Source organism: Tachysurus vachellii, chromosome 12 (assembly GCF_030014155.1).
Source record: "Tachysurus vachellii isolate PV-2020 chromosome 12, HZAU_Pvac_v1, whole genome shotgun sequence".
Taxonomy (NCBI): Eukaryota; Metazoa; Chordata; class Actinopteri; order Siluriformes; family Bagridae; genus Tachysurus; species Tachysurus vachellii.
In genome coordinates this window covers 7,941,373-7,957,405 of record NC_083471.1, presented here as the reverse complement: position 1 = coordinate 7,957,405, position 16,033 = coordinate 7,941,373, and the positions used below count along the sequence as shown (strand labels likewise).

The 16,033-nt window shown below is 38.7% G+C and overlaps 2 protein-coding genes across 2 annotated transcripts; one reads left to right on the top strand and one right to left on the bottom strand.

The window, feature by feature from the left end:
- Nucleotides 1–2,114: 2,114 nt before the first annotated feature.
- Nucleotides 2,115–9,970, bottom strand: flvcr1 (FLVCR choline and heme transporter 1). The gene is made up of 10 exons (XM_060884175.1): nt 9,172–9,970; nt 8,271–8,415; nt 7,769–7,909; nt 7,429–7,496; nt 6,116–6,219; nt 5,460–5,570; nt 5,213–5,318; nt 4,880–4,991; nt 4,720–4,781; nt 2,115–3,940 (listed from the first exon to the last, which is right to left on the bottom strand). The coding sequence occupies exons 1-10, from the start codon at nt 9,778–9,780 to the stop codon at nt 3,878–3,880; spliced, it is 1,521 nt and encodes a 506-aa protein (XP_060740158.1). The 5' UTR covers nt 9,781–9,970; the 3' UTR covers nt 2,115–3,877.
- A 1,898-nt stretch (nt 9,971–11,868) lies between these two features.
- Nucleotides 11,869–14,365, top strand: LOC132855402 (spermatogenesis-associated protein 45-like). Its single transcript, XM_060884326.1, has 2 exons — nt 11,869–12,207; nt 14,294–14,365. The coding sequence occupies exons 1-2, from the start codon at nt 11,892–11,894 to the stop codon at nt 14,311–14,313; spliced, it is 336 nt and encodes a 111-aa protein (XP_060740309.1). The 5' UTR covers nt 11,869–11,891; the 3' UTR covers nt 14,314–14,365.
- Nucleotides 14,366–16,033: the final 1,668 nt, after the last annotated feature.

Sequence of the window (16,033 nt, the reverse complement as noted above, 5' to 3'; positions counted from 1 at the left end):
CACATTTTTAAAACTCTTCACACAGTCTGCATTACCAACATGAATGTGTGCCAAACAGTTAATCTCACGTACAAAACTCACTCAGACCAACATACACTGGCAAAATTTCTCATTCAGAAAACACACATTTCATTCACAACACACTGACCTAAAAAACACTAACAACAGGAAGCATTACATAATTGATAAACTTTTCTTTTTTTCATTGATTTTCCACATAAATCAGTTCTTCATATAGAATACTGTAACACAATTTCACTTTATTGGAAGCATTTGTAACACGAATGAATAAGAAATTAATCAAAATGTAATTTTTTTATATGAATATAGTACTTGAAATTATAACCAAAATGTGAAAAAAAGAGGGAATAAACTCCAGGGCTGCCATGATAATAAAAAAAAAAGAATAAATAAAATACATTCTACACATTACTGTAACATCATGTGTAGTTCTTCATTATAGTAAATTACAGTGATGGTACAGTGATAGTCTGCTCTCTCTCTTGCATTTGGCCACAAGTTCTCATCAACATCATCTTCCACCTCCACGCAGACAAAAACTCCTCTATGGGGTTTAAGAAAGGGGAGTATGGAGGCACGTATAATACTGACATCCTGGGATGTGCCACAAACCACTCTGTGACTGCAGCAGAGTGGTGGAATGCCACATTATCCCACACAACAATGAAGGAAGGGGAGTTTGATGCCCTTTGGCTTCTCTCCTCTGCTGGCACAAGTCGAATATGTAGGTCATTTAGAAACAAAATGAGCCTCTCTGTATTGTAGGGGCCAATGAGTGGTTTGTGTAACAGCAAACCTTCACTGGAATCCAGCTTCATCCACAAAGATAAAAGTATGTGGAGTTCGTTTGGCTTCCATCTCCATTACCCTCTAAATTGCAGACAGTTTCACAGTAATTTACATAATGCATCAATGTGTATGTACCCTGTTTGATTACTGATTACAGACATCCTACCTGGACATATTGATACCGAAGTTCTTTCACACATTCACTGTTTCTCTCAAAGGGTACAGTGTACAGTTGCTTCATCCTTATTTTATGTTTCTCTAGGACTCTAACAATTGTTGTTGTGCTAACCATATTCACGTTTTCAAAAGTGCCATTGTCTGCTAGCACTCTCTCCCGAATTTCCCGGAGTTTTATTGCATTGTTGGCAATTACCATATCCACAATGGCAATTTCTTGCGCATCAGAACAGATTCTGCCTCTACATTTTTGGCTATATAATTGAGAATATTATAGAATAATTTCTGCATAAATGCTTGGAATTTGCCATCATTCTGTTTTGAATGTGTTTTTAATCATTTTGAATGCAGTGTGTTAGCATTAGAAAAATGTGCTGAAAATACATAGTATTTTGCATGTTGTGGAGTATGAATGGGAAAAGAGTTCCTGAATTTTGAAAAGTGTGATCACTAAATGCATTTTGTCTGAAAGCAATGAAAAATGGTTCACAGTTTGCATTGCATTGCATTGCCTTCTGTTTCGCTGACTGTGTGAAGAGTTTTGAAAATGTGGTTTCAGTATTGAACAATGGTTGTTAGCAACTGAAAAAAACTGTAAAACCAAAACAAAAGTTTAATCATATATATTTTTATTCTAATATTGTTTAGAATGGTGATAAAAGACTAACATCTAAGTGGGATGTGGCAGCCTAGTGGTTAAGGTGTTGGATTACTGATTGAAAGGTCATGAGTTCAAATCCCAGGTCCATTAAGCTGCCACTGTGGGCCACTGAGCATTGACCTTAATGCTCAGTTGTATGAACTGAAATAAAATGTCACTCTGGATGAGGGTGTCTGCTAAATGTAAGTGATGTGAGGTGAACCTGTCTCCAGTCTGACCCATGTGTGGATTACGAGCTTCACTTCACGCCATCTGAGGTAACAAGATTGAATGAGAGATGTACTGTGATGTGATGTGATAATGAACCACAGAGACCTCCATGGATTACGATGATTCCTGACTTTATTTAAAAAGTGTAGAACAAATGATGAGGAAAAAAAAAGGAAACACTCACATTATTTTTTTTAACACAAAACAACCTCTCCACATCCGCTCAATAACTTTTTAAGCTAAAGTAATGAGAGTTAGATGACCTCTTGGAGGCCAGAGAGATGGAGTCATCATAAATTACTAGTCTTCAGTTACAGAGATCTGAACAGCAGATTATGGCGATGAACGAGATCTTAATCAAAACGAGCACGACACGAAAGATTCAGCACACGCTTCTGAGTCCAACGTCAGTGATGGTGTTCCACAGCAGTACTGAATCCTCAGCAGGCCAGCTTCCAGATGTTTGCCAGATGACATGAATTACACAACAGACTGAAGGTAACAAGCGAAACTACAGCATGTTGGTAATCATCATCACATTAGTCGCTCCGCTCAAACCGACATATTAAACTGCAGACGAATAAATAACAGACGGACATAAATATGCAGTCGTTTACGATACAAAATTTGGTTCTAAAAAAAAGTCGTAAACATGGTGTTACAAATGTGCCACGTTTCTGTTTAAAAAAAACAAAAAAAAAAACAGAATTATACAACTTTAGAATGTGTCAGTAAACAACAATAGAGTTGTGCTGTTTTAAAGGAGGAATTGGTTCAGACATCTCTTCAGGGCTGCCGTTACAAACCCGACAAAACCACATTAATGCTAAATTCTACCATGACAAGTTTATCGACGTTAAAACGTGCCACAGAAATTCGCTTTATAGAAATCAGAAGTAGAATTGATCCAAACATGTTTTATAACGACTCTAAAGTCTGTAAAAATGGTGTGAAACGCACGAGGCTGCATCGTGCTGCAGATCAGATCTGCTAATCAACATTCGCAATTATAACATTTGCACTTTATTTACACTTCAGGATTGTTTAAAAAGATGTGCATCTCGAACACGTGGTCACGTGGCTCAGCTCCGTCTGTTGCCACATCCACACACGACCATGTGTCCTGTAATTAAACTCCTTCACAGTGACTACGGCACTCTGCGCTTCATACAGGGTGGAAATCGTGTGCTTTAACTGTTCAGTCATCATGTGCTAATCACTGGCTCTTATCTCGCTCACTTAACACAAAGAACGGACCAAAAAATTGGTGAAGAAAAAAAGGCCATAAAAGATTTTATGTAAACAAGTCGGGGATAAAGACGCTCTCTAGTGCCGTTAACACGAATATATATTAATAAATAACAATTTATTGTATTTTAGGGGGTTTTCTTTCCTGCAGGACAGAACAAATGATTAAAAAGTGACACTGGGTTTTTATTTTAACTATGCAGGTTTTAGTTAAAGAGGCGACGAAGATCAAGCGCTGTGTCTCCAAAAATAATTTACTCATTTAAAAAATAAAAAGATTATCTTGTACGTTTAACGCTCAGCGTTTTTAAAACGTTCTTCATCATCATGGGGGAAACAATACATATTTATAATGAAATATAAATATAATTCATTCAGAATTTTCCAGTCTGATCCACTGTGATTGGACGACTGTTCTAATCAAAAGGTCAGTAAGTTTCTTTTCAGTCAGTAAGTACGATGTTCAATGTCTTAATTGGACAAAGATTTCTTGAAGCTTCCACAGGACTGTTTAGTGAAGTTATGTCACTAAAGCAACTGAACCACCAAATAAATAAATAAATAAATTCCTTAAAAAAAACATGATTATAAAAAGTGAGGAATTTTTTTAGCACTAAACAGACAAATACAGAAAACGACATTAACGCTTACTCAGCAGTTTCAGCAACTCCTTAAGGAATTACAGATTCAAGTAAGGTGTGTGTGTGTGCGCGTGTGTGAGAGAGAGAGAGAGAGCTGATGGAGGTGAAGAAGTCCAGCACAGTCTCTGCTTTACAGTGTTGTCTCACGTGACAATCCATTGGATGTCTTATCCACAGGACACTCAGTAGGAACCTGGACAGAGCAAAACTGATTGTTTAGTTTAGTTTGATGCCTTTGGCTAAAAATGCCACACAACATCCAGATGAACTGCACCAAAAAGTACCAAAATCTCAGTATAGTATAAGATCTGCTAAATTCCCTACAATGTCAACACACTGAAAGCTCCATCCCATCCCATCATTTCAGAGTACTGAGGTCACAATGCTCTCGCGGCCTGAAAGACGCTCTGGCTTTCTCAAAATGTCAATAGAGAAAAAAAAAATCACTGAAAATGATTTATTCTTAAAGTTTGAGCAGTAGATGGGGTAGTGGGTCATGAAGGTCATGTCTGCTGACTTCTCACCTGGTTTTACTTCAGTTCATTTGATTCTTCTGTTAATAATATACAGAAAAGGCGTAAAACCATAAAGAGAGACTGAATAACAGGAATCTAAAAGTTCAATATGAAATACTAATCCTTCTTTACGGCTCTCCTGATGCATTTAAAAATCTCAAAGAGAAAAGAGACGGAAAAGAAATACAAAAAAAAAAAAAAAAAAAAAAAAAAACTTATGTGAGGATGATGAAAAATTTTTTTTTATTTAAATGCATTTTTTTTAGAAAAGCTCCTAGAACTTTATATTGAGGGTTGCCAGGTGTCACTCAAAAACTCCATCCTAACAAGTCAAAAGTTGATGATTTGTACATTTCTAATTTGTATTGCTTATTTCCAATATGCACATATACAGTACACTACACAGAATCTGGCAACCCTGCTGAGTGAATAATGGTTATGTGAATGTGATACATACCGCCTGACAGTTACCGTTTCCCATGTTGACGTCGTGTCTTTTCAGCTCGGATTTGATTAACGCTGAAAGCAGAGAGGAAACAAATATGTTTGGAACACACTATTTATGAATGATATTGTTACTAAATAGATAAATATCATTTACAACTCAGGATAGAAACCTGTTAAAATGATTCCGATGAATATCCAGGCGCACAGGAATAGGTTTCCAGCCAGTGGGTTGTAGTGTGTGGTGAGCTTTCCCTGAATCAATGTGAAAATGATCCCAAACAACTGCAACACACACACACACACACACACACACACACTTCACTATTACAGGTAGATTCCTGTGAATCGATACATGGTCATTACTCATCTGGACATGTAGGAAATTACACGGCAATGGTGTGGCATTTAAGTGTGTGTGTGTGTGTGTGTGTGTGTGTGTGTGTGTGTGGAAATGCAGCAGACTGCTTATTCAAATCAGCCTATTAAAAAAGTGCTCCATTTACCTGAGCGAAGGCATTTAGAAGCCCAGACGACGTGCCTTCAGACTCTGGGTACGTGATTTCAACTGCAAACTCGAACCCAATGGGCAGATACCCGGTCATAAAGAACCTTTTAAACACAATAGAATAGTCAGTGATTATCTGTTGCTGAGAAACAGCGACGCAGCAGACATTTAATGGAAAGAGCAAACCTTCTGCTCAAATCATGTGGAATCAGATCTGATACAGATATCTGATCTTCTCAACATACCCCAGAGCTCCTCCAGTGAAAAAGATGAGGAGGAGATGGCCGAGATCCAGCGTGAAGGTGAACACCAGCATGCCGAGGAAGGACAGGACGTAGACAATCAGCGTGGTCATTCTGTAAGGGGCGGAGACGCGGTTATTTAACAAGACCATGCTTAGAGATGTTAGTGTTTTGGAGCCCATGATCATCACCTGAGTTTACTGTGTGAGTTAATCCCATTAGGGTTGTAAGACTAGCACTTTAATCTCTTTACTCAACCTTCCTGACAGGACTAATCAGCATGACATAGTTTCACAGAGTCGTTTAACTAAAACAACTTAAGAAACATCCAGCTGATGTGACGAAAAATGATCTTGCGCTAACGTCTTCATTCTGACGTCCTCACAATTAGCAAACGAGCTATGGGTCACTGAGGTGAAATTCAGCCACATTGTGTTTTATATTCATATACAGTGTTGTGAGATGTTTGTTACACTGATTAACAAATACACACGGGAAGCAACGACTCCAATTGTGTAATTCTAACATCCATCTAAGTGAAATGCTCTAATTATTAAACCATTAAACGCCGACTAGAGCAGGAGCGAGCGCTAATCCTCTTAACCGCTCAGCCGTGTAAAGTGTTAATCTGTGTGTCTTTTCCCTCAGAGTTCACATACTTGTATGTTTTGGTGTGATCCAGCCACAGACCGCACAGGATGGAGCCGACCATTCCAGCCACGACCAGGGTGAGTCCGATCCTGCCTGCGTTCAGCTCCTCTCCCTGAGACACCGATGGGTAACGTAGCATGAAGAACACAAGTAACGTTTATTTTACACAAAACCTGACTTTCTAATCTGCACAAAGCTCCTTAACTCTCAAACTCCGAACCTTACAGCAATCCATCCACCAGAACTCGCTGTTTTTTTCTCAGCGTACGAATCTTTCTTTTAAAAAACTGTCAAAATTAACATTTTCTAAGCAGGAAAAACCTGCAGCAGTTTCCTTCCCTCTGAAATAAAACAAGCCCAGAGAGGTACAGGATTTAGCACAACATTCACAGAGAAGTTGATTTATTTTACATTTTTATTTCCAGTTAAAAAACAACCCGAACATCAACATTCATGAAGTGTAGATGGTTTCAGGATCTACCTTCTAGTTAAAAAAAAAACAATAGTAATTACATCAGTTTGGTTGGTTTTCCTTTCACATGCAAATACGTGCTAACGCACCTCCAGTGAAAATGGGGGTGGAGTCTAGAGTGTATCAACAGTGAGTCTATTGTGTATGTATAAAGTCTATGGTGTACGGTGTCTAGGGTGAGTGTGTAGTCTGTGGAGTGTGTGCAAAGTGTGTGTGGGTGTGTGCGTAGGGTCTATAGTGTACGTGTAAAGTGTGTGTAGATACGTGTAGGGTGTGTAGGTGTGATTTTCCCTCCTTGGCTCTGGATCCAGTGTCTCACTCATGACAGGAGAAAGTAATGTATGAGAGGAAGGAGGAGTCTAAAGTCAAATCATACTGATATTCATTCCTGTGTGTCATTACCATCTATGTTTATAGATTAATGTCATTTGAACTTCTTTAGAAGATTACTTTTGGTCAGCGTGAGACAATCACACTGTTACCTGTTTCTGTGTGGAGAAGAGTGAAGACCAGGCCTTCCTGTTTTATTTGTTCTGTCTTATTGACAACCTGCTGACATTTGTTGTATAAAAAAATAAACTAGTCCAAAACCTGCTTTTCGTCTCACAGCTCATTCTCAGCTAAATCAACATGGGTAAAAACATACATTGTAAAACATACACATTTCGTTTAAAACACGCTGTGAATATGTAAGAAAATCTACTGTTTACGGTCATACCTTCATATAAATCCTACACATAAACCATCCTAAAACCATCATGGACCAGTGACTAAGTCATAAAAATGAATACATTCCAGCAAAACAAGAAGTAGTAGAAGAAGAAAAAAGGATGAAGAAGAAACCCTCACCTCATAGTAAGTGATGATCATCTGGTTGAGCAGAGTGGACACGGAGTAGAACGATCCAGTCATGATGCCTGAAAAACACATTCACACATTGCTTCCATTCAGCAAACTGATTAATAATTAAGACGCCTTTATATGATGAAGAAACTCAGACGACGAGAAAAATGACACCACAGAGTTACATATGAAAATCATTACATCGTGTTTAGACTATAAGCTCAAGTGAATACTTTTAGCTGTTTCTCAGCCTGAGAGAATGTTAATTCCCTTCTTTAAAAAAAATATGAAATCACCAGGTGAAGGACTGAAACCTGGATGAAGGAAAAAAAAATAATAATCTCACCATAACTTAGCAACAGCAGGATGAAGGGTTTGCTCTTGAACAGATTAATGATAGACTGCTTATAGGAATAATCATCTGCCAGGTCTGTGGGCAACACCGCCTGAGCCTGACTCGGGGGTAAAGAGGGTCTGTCCTGAATGACTGGGAGAGAGAGACAGAGAGACAGAGAGAGACAGAGACAGACAGCGAGACAGACAGAGACAGACAGACAGAGGGGTGGGAGACAGTGACATAGAGACAGAGAGGCAGAGAGAGACAGAGAGACACAGAGAGAGAGACACACACACAGAGAGAGAGAAAGAGAGAAAGAGAGAGAGACAGAAGTAACTCATCAACATTCCTCAGAATCTCACTGTCTGCTGCAAATGTTAACATGTCACTCTCACATGCTATGTCTTCATTTCTACGTTAACATTCCCTTCCAGTGCAGCATTTTTAAAGAATCTGACTGAAGAGTGAACAGAAATATATTTAAATATATATATAAAAAAAACACCCTTACAAATGACGGTTAAAATGAAGAGCAGAGTGGAGGCAGCGGCTGTCCCATAGAACATGATGCTTATGTTGTGGCCCATCTGTTCTTTATCTTCTGGTGTGTTGGGGACCAGGACAGGAGGCAGCAGAAACCCTATAGCTACACCCAACTGTGAGAGAGAGCGAGAAAGAGAGAAAATAAGAGAGAGATTGAGAGAGAGTGAGCGGTTTGAACTCTAAACACATGAGGAAATTGAAAATGAACATAAACTTGTTTTAAATCTGACAGGAAGTTAATAAGGGCAACAGAAAACACAGACTAGAAGCAGACGGACAAGTTTAACTATTCAGCCTTATCACAATCTGTGTACATTTCCTTTTATGTACACGGTGCTCATGTTAAGTTCTCACAGGTTCACAGACACTGGATAAGTGGAGACTATTAAACTAGTGCTGGGCTGACAGCAGAGGAACCTGATCCACCTTGAGATGTTTTTCTGCTCACCACGTCTGTTTAGAGCGATCATTAACTTCTCTGTTCTTTCTCCTCACACCTCCTCGATCAATACGGAGGTTCTGCCCCAGACCACACTGAGCATGGATCTTTCTTTCTAACGCAATTCACATGAACGAGGGTTTTTACGTCGTTCCTCTACAACACAGGTGTAATAAACACCACAATAAAGCAAAATTAAGCTCTAATAATCTACTCTGATGGAGAGGTTCAGGAGCTCCAATAAAGACACACAACATTATTCTGATTTGCATATTAAGCATAGTTATTTTGTTGAACAAATGTTATGAAGGGGGTTGAGAATCATACACACGTGTGTTTTAGAGCTTTGAGTACTTTATATTTAACTGAGAATTAAGGACAACTGATGAAATAATAGAGTAATTATTAAAACGTTGGGACGTCACGTCACCTGGTTTCCCAGCACGGCTGTGGCGCAGGCAGTGGACACTTCTCTCGGGCCGAACCACACGGACGCGATTCTAGACGGCAGGCCGAGGATAAAGACCTGCGCCACAGAGCAGACGACCTGTGCTGTCATGGTGACCCAGAAGAGCCCGGGTCCAGCGCTCGCGCACTTGATCCACGCGCCTGCGCAGTTGAGACCGGCGCCGAGCAGCGCTGTAACACGCAACCCTTTGCGGTCCAGCAGCCATGTAGCGGGGAAGATAAGCGGGATGTACGCCACCATATACACCATCGAAAGCCAGTCTATCATCACGTTCGTCACGCCGTAGTACTGTTTAAAGATGTTAGAGATGATGCTGTACTGGATCCACTGGAAGGCGTTGATCAGAGAATACAGACTGAAGATGCTGAGCACTGCGAAGCGCCGGCGGTACACGTGAGTCTGGAGACGTGTTTGCGCTCCGGGAAGCATGGCGTGGATCTCACTAAGCTCCTTCTCTTCATTCACGGGCACTTTGACATCACAGTCCGCGACAATGTCGTACTGATCCGCACACGTAGGTGTGTCGACTCCATGTCTCACTGGTTCCTGAATCATCTCACCCGCCACCATGATGATGTTAACGCTCTCTTAATTCTTTCTCTATTATAAATCCTTAACATTCACCCTGCTTAAAATCCTGCTTTCTAATTAAACCTGCAGCCCGGCGTCGTTCTCGTGTCTGAAACCGGCTTTAAAACATTTCATTCTAAGCGCGTTACTACTTGTGATGACGGGAGGTGGCGTGGTGCGGCGCGCTTCCTGATCATCCTACACGGTGTTCACAAGGCGTGGCAAAGCGTTTCACTGGTGTTTGATTGGTCCAGCGATGATGACGTTGTGATGAGTTTTTAATATAGCTGCCTAAATTACGCTACATCGACAAAATGGCGGAAAAACCGTTAACTAATCGTTAGCTAATGCTAATCATGACCGGTATAAACAAACAAAAAAAAAAAAAAACAAATCCAAAACCAAATAAATAATAAATATTTGAAAGTTTTGACTGCTTTCTTATCATTATTATTCTTAATAAAATTTACAGATACTTATTCCTTTATGAATTATTTACATTTATGATTATGAAAATGTTAATGGTTATTTTCTTTGTCAGAAGTGAAAAACAAACTGAAGTCAAAATAAATAAGTCAATATTTCTGCGATACTCAACCTTTGTGGACTGATGACACATGATTTGATATTCGAGACAGAAATGTGATTTGTGACTTGTTTTTGCCTTTCATCAGTGATTTGAGACTGTACACTAACTCAATCCCTTTGACTTGGATATACATGATCCATTTTCAAAATTCAATATGGACGGATGGCAGAGACAGCGGACGTCACGTACAAAGATAGGTAGACTAGTTCAGGTGGACTGGTTCAGGTGGACTGGTTCAGGTGGACTAGATCAGGTGGACTGGTTCAGGTAGACTGGTTCAGGTGGACTAGTTCAGGTAGACTAGTTCAGGTGGACTGGTTCAGGTAGACTGGTTCAGGTGGACTAGTTCAGGTAGACTGGTTCAGGTGGACTGGTTCAGGTGGACTAGTTCAGGTAGACTGGTTCAGGTGGACTGGTTCAGGTGGACTAGTTCAGGTAGACTGGTTCAGGTGGACTGGTTCAGGTGGACTAGTTCAGGTAGACTGGTTCAGGTGGACTGGTTCAGGTGGACTAGTTCAGGTGGACTGGTTCAGTTAAAAACATTTTTTGGAGATGATTCACAAAAAGAAGAGTATATCTCTGTATGATATATAAAGAAGTATAAAGTATGAAGTATAAAGCAACGTCCATCATAGTTATATAAGTGAGACCATAGTGTGTCTTATCTTCACTTTGACACCACGCCTGTAAACCTGACCATGTAATCATTTTAAGTCTGAAGCCACACCCTTTTCTGGTTAATAAATTATTCCACAAAGGGATCAGGAAATATCCTACGTAGTGAACACACCCAGAATCTAATGTGCGGATTCTAAATTGGTCTAGATTAGTCTAGATTGGTCTAGATTATTGTCTCATTTATCCTCAGTGACATGTTTCTGGAATTATACTGGTTTTGGTTATACTACATGCTTCAATACTGCCATGAGAGCCGCAGTAAAGCAATTATTTGCTGAAGAAATGTTTTAAAGTGAATTCCCACTGCATTACCTTTCTATAATTCATTTCTCACAGCAGTAAAAAAATAATCGCATGCTTTTGGAAAATCTACAGTATCATTCTCTAAATGAATGAAATCAATCTCTAAAAGTATATAAACACAGTATACAAAGTAAGCCCTGCTTGTTAAATCACCATCCATTCATATGCATATAAAAGCATATCTATATCACTTATTATAACCTTTCCACTTTTAAAACTCAAACCATGATGAAATGATTAAATGATAAAATATGTATTGTTTAACACCATAAATTGGCGTTATGCATTAGACACGACAATATTAAAGACTGTCAAAGAATATTATTTTTTTTTATTAAGGTCAGCTTCCTATATGATGCTGGCCACGCCCCCTAGATGTATATAATTATATTATTTTTTTATTAAGAAGTTCAATTTGAAGGGTTTTATTAACAGAACATCTGGGCAGAAAGTAATCACTGCTTAACACAGATCCGCTGAGCACTGTGGACATTTGTAATTCAAATAAGATGATTTGTTTGAGTGTTGCTAGGGACGACGGATGTCCAGAGTATCCGGTTACCGTTGTCAAGGCAACCGGAAATACTCCAGGTATCCTGTCACTGTACTGGATTTGCACGTTGACTTTAAAATGAAACAAGAGCAGCTACACGAGCTGAACATGCGCAGGGAAACGTGGTGTTGTGTAGAAGCAGACAACAGGATCTGGAATCGTCCTGAAAGAAAACATTTTGCTCGTCACCTCAGAAACACCTGCGACTTTAATGACATGTTGACGGTGAAACCGGAAGTAAGATCTACCTGGATGACCTGGAGATCAACGAACCATCGCGAGAAAAGGCATTTTGACGAGAGCTGTAAGCTGAAACACCAGATTATCGCTATAGTAAACTACTTGTGATATATATGCAGCTCCTCTTACAGACCATTGTTCAGTTCAGTTGATTATAAATCAGAAAGATAAACATTTTCATAACAAAGGGCAGTGGAAGTTAGGTGTGGGATGTGGTTAAGGTGTTGGACTAGTGATCAGAAGGTCATGAATTCGAATCCCAGGTCCACCAAGCTGACACTGTAGGGCCCATGATCAAGGCCCTTAATGCTCACTTGTATAAACTGAAATAAATTGTAAGTCAATCTGGATGAGGGTGTCTGCTAAATCCCAGAAATGTAAATTCATTTCAACTCTCATTTAATTGGGAGAAAGGAATATGTGAAATTGGTAGAATATCTTATTTCTTAATATTTTGAATGGCGACAGTGTGGTTTCCTGGATAAGTAAATGGAAATTCTTTAAATACAAACTTCATTAATTATCTATTTCATGAAGTAAAAAAATAAATAAATGTAACCTTGTAAAAAAAGCCATCTCTTATTTAAACAAATGTTCTAACAGATTAGATTTAACTGACAACGATTCTGCACATTTATTGTCTTTGCGATCAAAACGAGGCGAAATTTATTTGATAAAAGCTAAGGGGTGCGTACATCAGATCAAGAGCTAAATGGACGGCGAAAGGAGAGGAAAAAATATCAGCTTGTTTCTGTAAAAACAACTTCGAGTGAAGAATGCTGTTTAGACTTTAATAGTTGATGGTGTACTGTAGAATTTTCTGATGCTAAATGAATAGCAATAGAGATCGCCAGTTTTTTCCAGAACTTATATTCATGCTCTCCTTCAATTTTAGACCCTGCCTACCTTTTTAAAGAAATAAGTGAATTTGCTCCCAAAGAGACGAACAATTTAAAATCACATGTGATGCAGAATTAACAATCAAGGAGCTTGATACTGCTGTTTATGTGTTTGTCATTAGACGGATAGTCTCACGTCTAATTTTAATCGTCATTTTTGCAATGTGTTAAGGGAATTTCTTTTCGCTACACCAGCATTTTATTTTACAATAATAGAAATTGCAATTCATGAATACAAACTTTATTAATGGCCCACAAACACTACTTTCAATTCCGTATCCTTTTGAGGTTTCATAGAAGTAACATCACAAAATGTAGCATATTTGACATAAACCGTTAGAGGACGATAATATGTGTTATAGGACTTTTAGATTTATTGTTGATTACTGTTATTTTATTATTTATTACTTTTGTATAGTTACTTTGAGTGAAAGGTTACCTAAAAAGGTGCCTACAAATAAAATTAATTAGATTAATTTTATTATATTATATTAAATTGATTATTATTATTATTATTATTATTATTATTATTATTATTATTATTATTATTATTCTTTTGGCTTTTCCCTTCAGGTGTCGCCACATCGAATCATCTCTCTCCACCTATCCCTATCTTCTGCATCCTAAACACTTGCACCCACTAGCTTCATATCCTCATTAATTACATCCATATACCTCCTCTTTGGCCTTCCTCTTTGCCTCCTGCCTGGCAGCTCCATGTCCAACATTCTCCTACCAATATACTCACTCTCCCTCCTCTGAACATGTCCAAACCATCTTAATCTGGCCTCCCTAACTTTGTCCCCCAAACGTCCAACATGGGCTGTCCCTCTGATGTACTCGTTCCTAATCCTGTCCAATCTTGTCACTCCCAAAGAGAACCTCAACATCTTCAGCTCGGCTACCTCAAGCTCTGACTCCTGTCTCTTCTTCAGTGACACTGTCTCTAAACCATACAGCATGGCCAGTCTCACCACTGTCCTGTACACCTTTCCCTTGATTCTCACTGATATTTTCCTATCACACAGAACTCCTGACACCTTTCTCCACCCATTCCAACCTGCCTGCACTCGCTTCTTTACCTCTTTCCCACTCTCTTCATTACTCTCGACTGTTGACCCCAAGTACTATTATTATTATTATTTATTTATTTATTTATTTATTTATTTATTTATTATTATTGCTGTATAAACCCTGCATCTGTCTGGTCCATTTTTTTCTAACAAAACATGTATTTTGTCTTTCTTACAGATAATTCTCATTTCACCTGAAGAACTTCTCTAGAGCTCATCAACTCAGAACATGACAATAATAAACATGTACCATTCGAATGAGTGCAGAAGCTGTTTTAGTTTCTACCAGTTTAACTCTTTGTCTTTTGAAGCAGTGTTGAACTTCTGGACAGTCATACACACTGAAAAAATAATTCATGGATCAATGTATTTAAATTAAAGGCAGAAATGTGACTTAAGTAAAATCTGTTCAACAAAAAGTAAACAGGTCAATAATGTCAGGTTTATGTGAAACCTATTACATAATAAATACTTACATTTTCCTACTTATAGCATTATATCAATTACAGACATGACTACAAACATAACATCTGTTCTGAGCAGAGAATCCATCAGAGACGTAACTGTGGAAATGATTTAATATGAACTTTACACTGAACAACTTCACAATCTACTGCAGACAAACGTGCACATTTGTTGGTAAATATTTGTTGGTAATTTAAGACCAGCAGCAGTTCAGTAATGTGATGTGTCTATAATAAAGTTTTCCTGTAATACTTGATGAGATTGGAGAAAACAAAGCCATAGATGTGATTCCTCGGTGCAGAATGTCTCCAGATCCTTCATGTTGAATTAATGAAGCAACAGTTACACAAAAGCCTGAATTGCATTTTTGGCGCCACGGTGTCTTAAAGTAATGACTGTGTGTCTATGGTGACCTTGAAGGCATAGCAGGAATTCCTTGTTTATAACACAGACACAGTAATAGATCTGTTTAAAAGAGGCCATCTCTTGGCTTGGCTTCATGAAGCTTCACAGAAATCATCAACAGGGTTGTCCACACTGACTGCAGGTCCTCTGGTGGCTGACAAGGTCTCTGTGTGGAAAACGCAGACATGGCTGCACCTGTCGCAGATGAAGATCTAGTCATGGTGCTGTGCTATGGTTGCTCGGTTCTTCCACTTGTTCCTCAGTTCCTCATAGCTTACACAAACCAACGGCAGCTGTTGATGTAGAAAATGGAAGGATGCTTTGAGAAGGCCTTTATAACAGAAATAATATCTAATAACCTTCTGAAATCAAGTGTTGTTTAGAAAAAGGAAATTAAGTGATGGTCTGTATCTTGGACTCGATGGGGTTTATCTTTATTTTGACGGTGAGTTGCTCCAAAGTAAAGAATTCATTTTCAAACAAAGTGGAAGTCAGAAGTCAGAATAAATAACAACATCCTCTAGGTATCCTGCACAGTTTGGTATCTCAACACTGAGGCCAAAACCCATGATCCAGGACTGGAGAAAATCAGCAGTGAGTAAAAGCTGAAAGTGCTCTTCCAGTTGGTCAGGTATGTATTGTAATTGATTGAGCAGAGCTACAAGTCTTTAAGTCCTTAGATCTGTGTTGTTCTATGTAGCTCTGTCTTTGTTCTATGTAGCACCAGGTTCCTGAAGAAACGTTGTCTCATTACACTATGTACTGCGTCAGCTATATATATAGTGGAAATGACAATAAAAGTTTCTTGACTTGATTCTTGACACAATCTACACACTTTTTAAACATTTAATAACCAGCACAACAACAAAACAGAGAACCAGGTTTCTGCACTAACAAAAACAAAGAACACAGTTCACACTCTGGCTAAGAACAGCCATGTTGCATGTTTCATAAACCAAAAAAAAAAAAAAAAAATCTCCTGGGCATTTAAATTATAGGAATGTTTATGGATTAGAGAGTAGACAGATACATCCATATCATGTTTAAT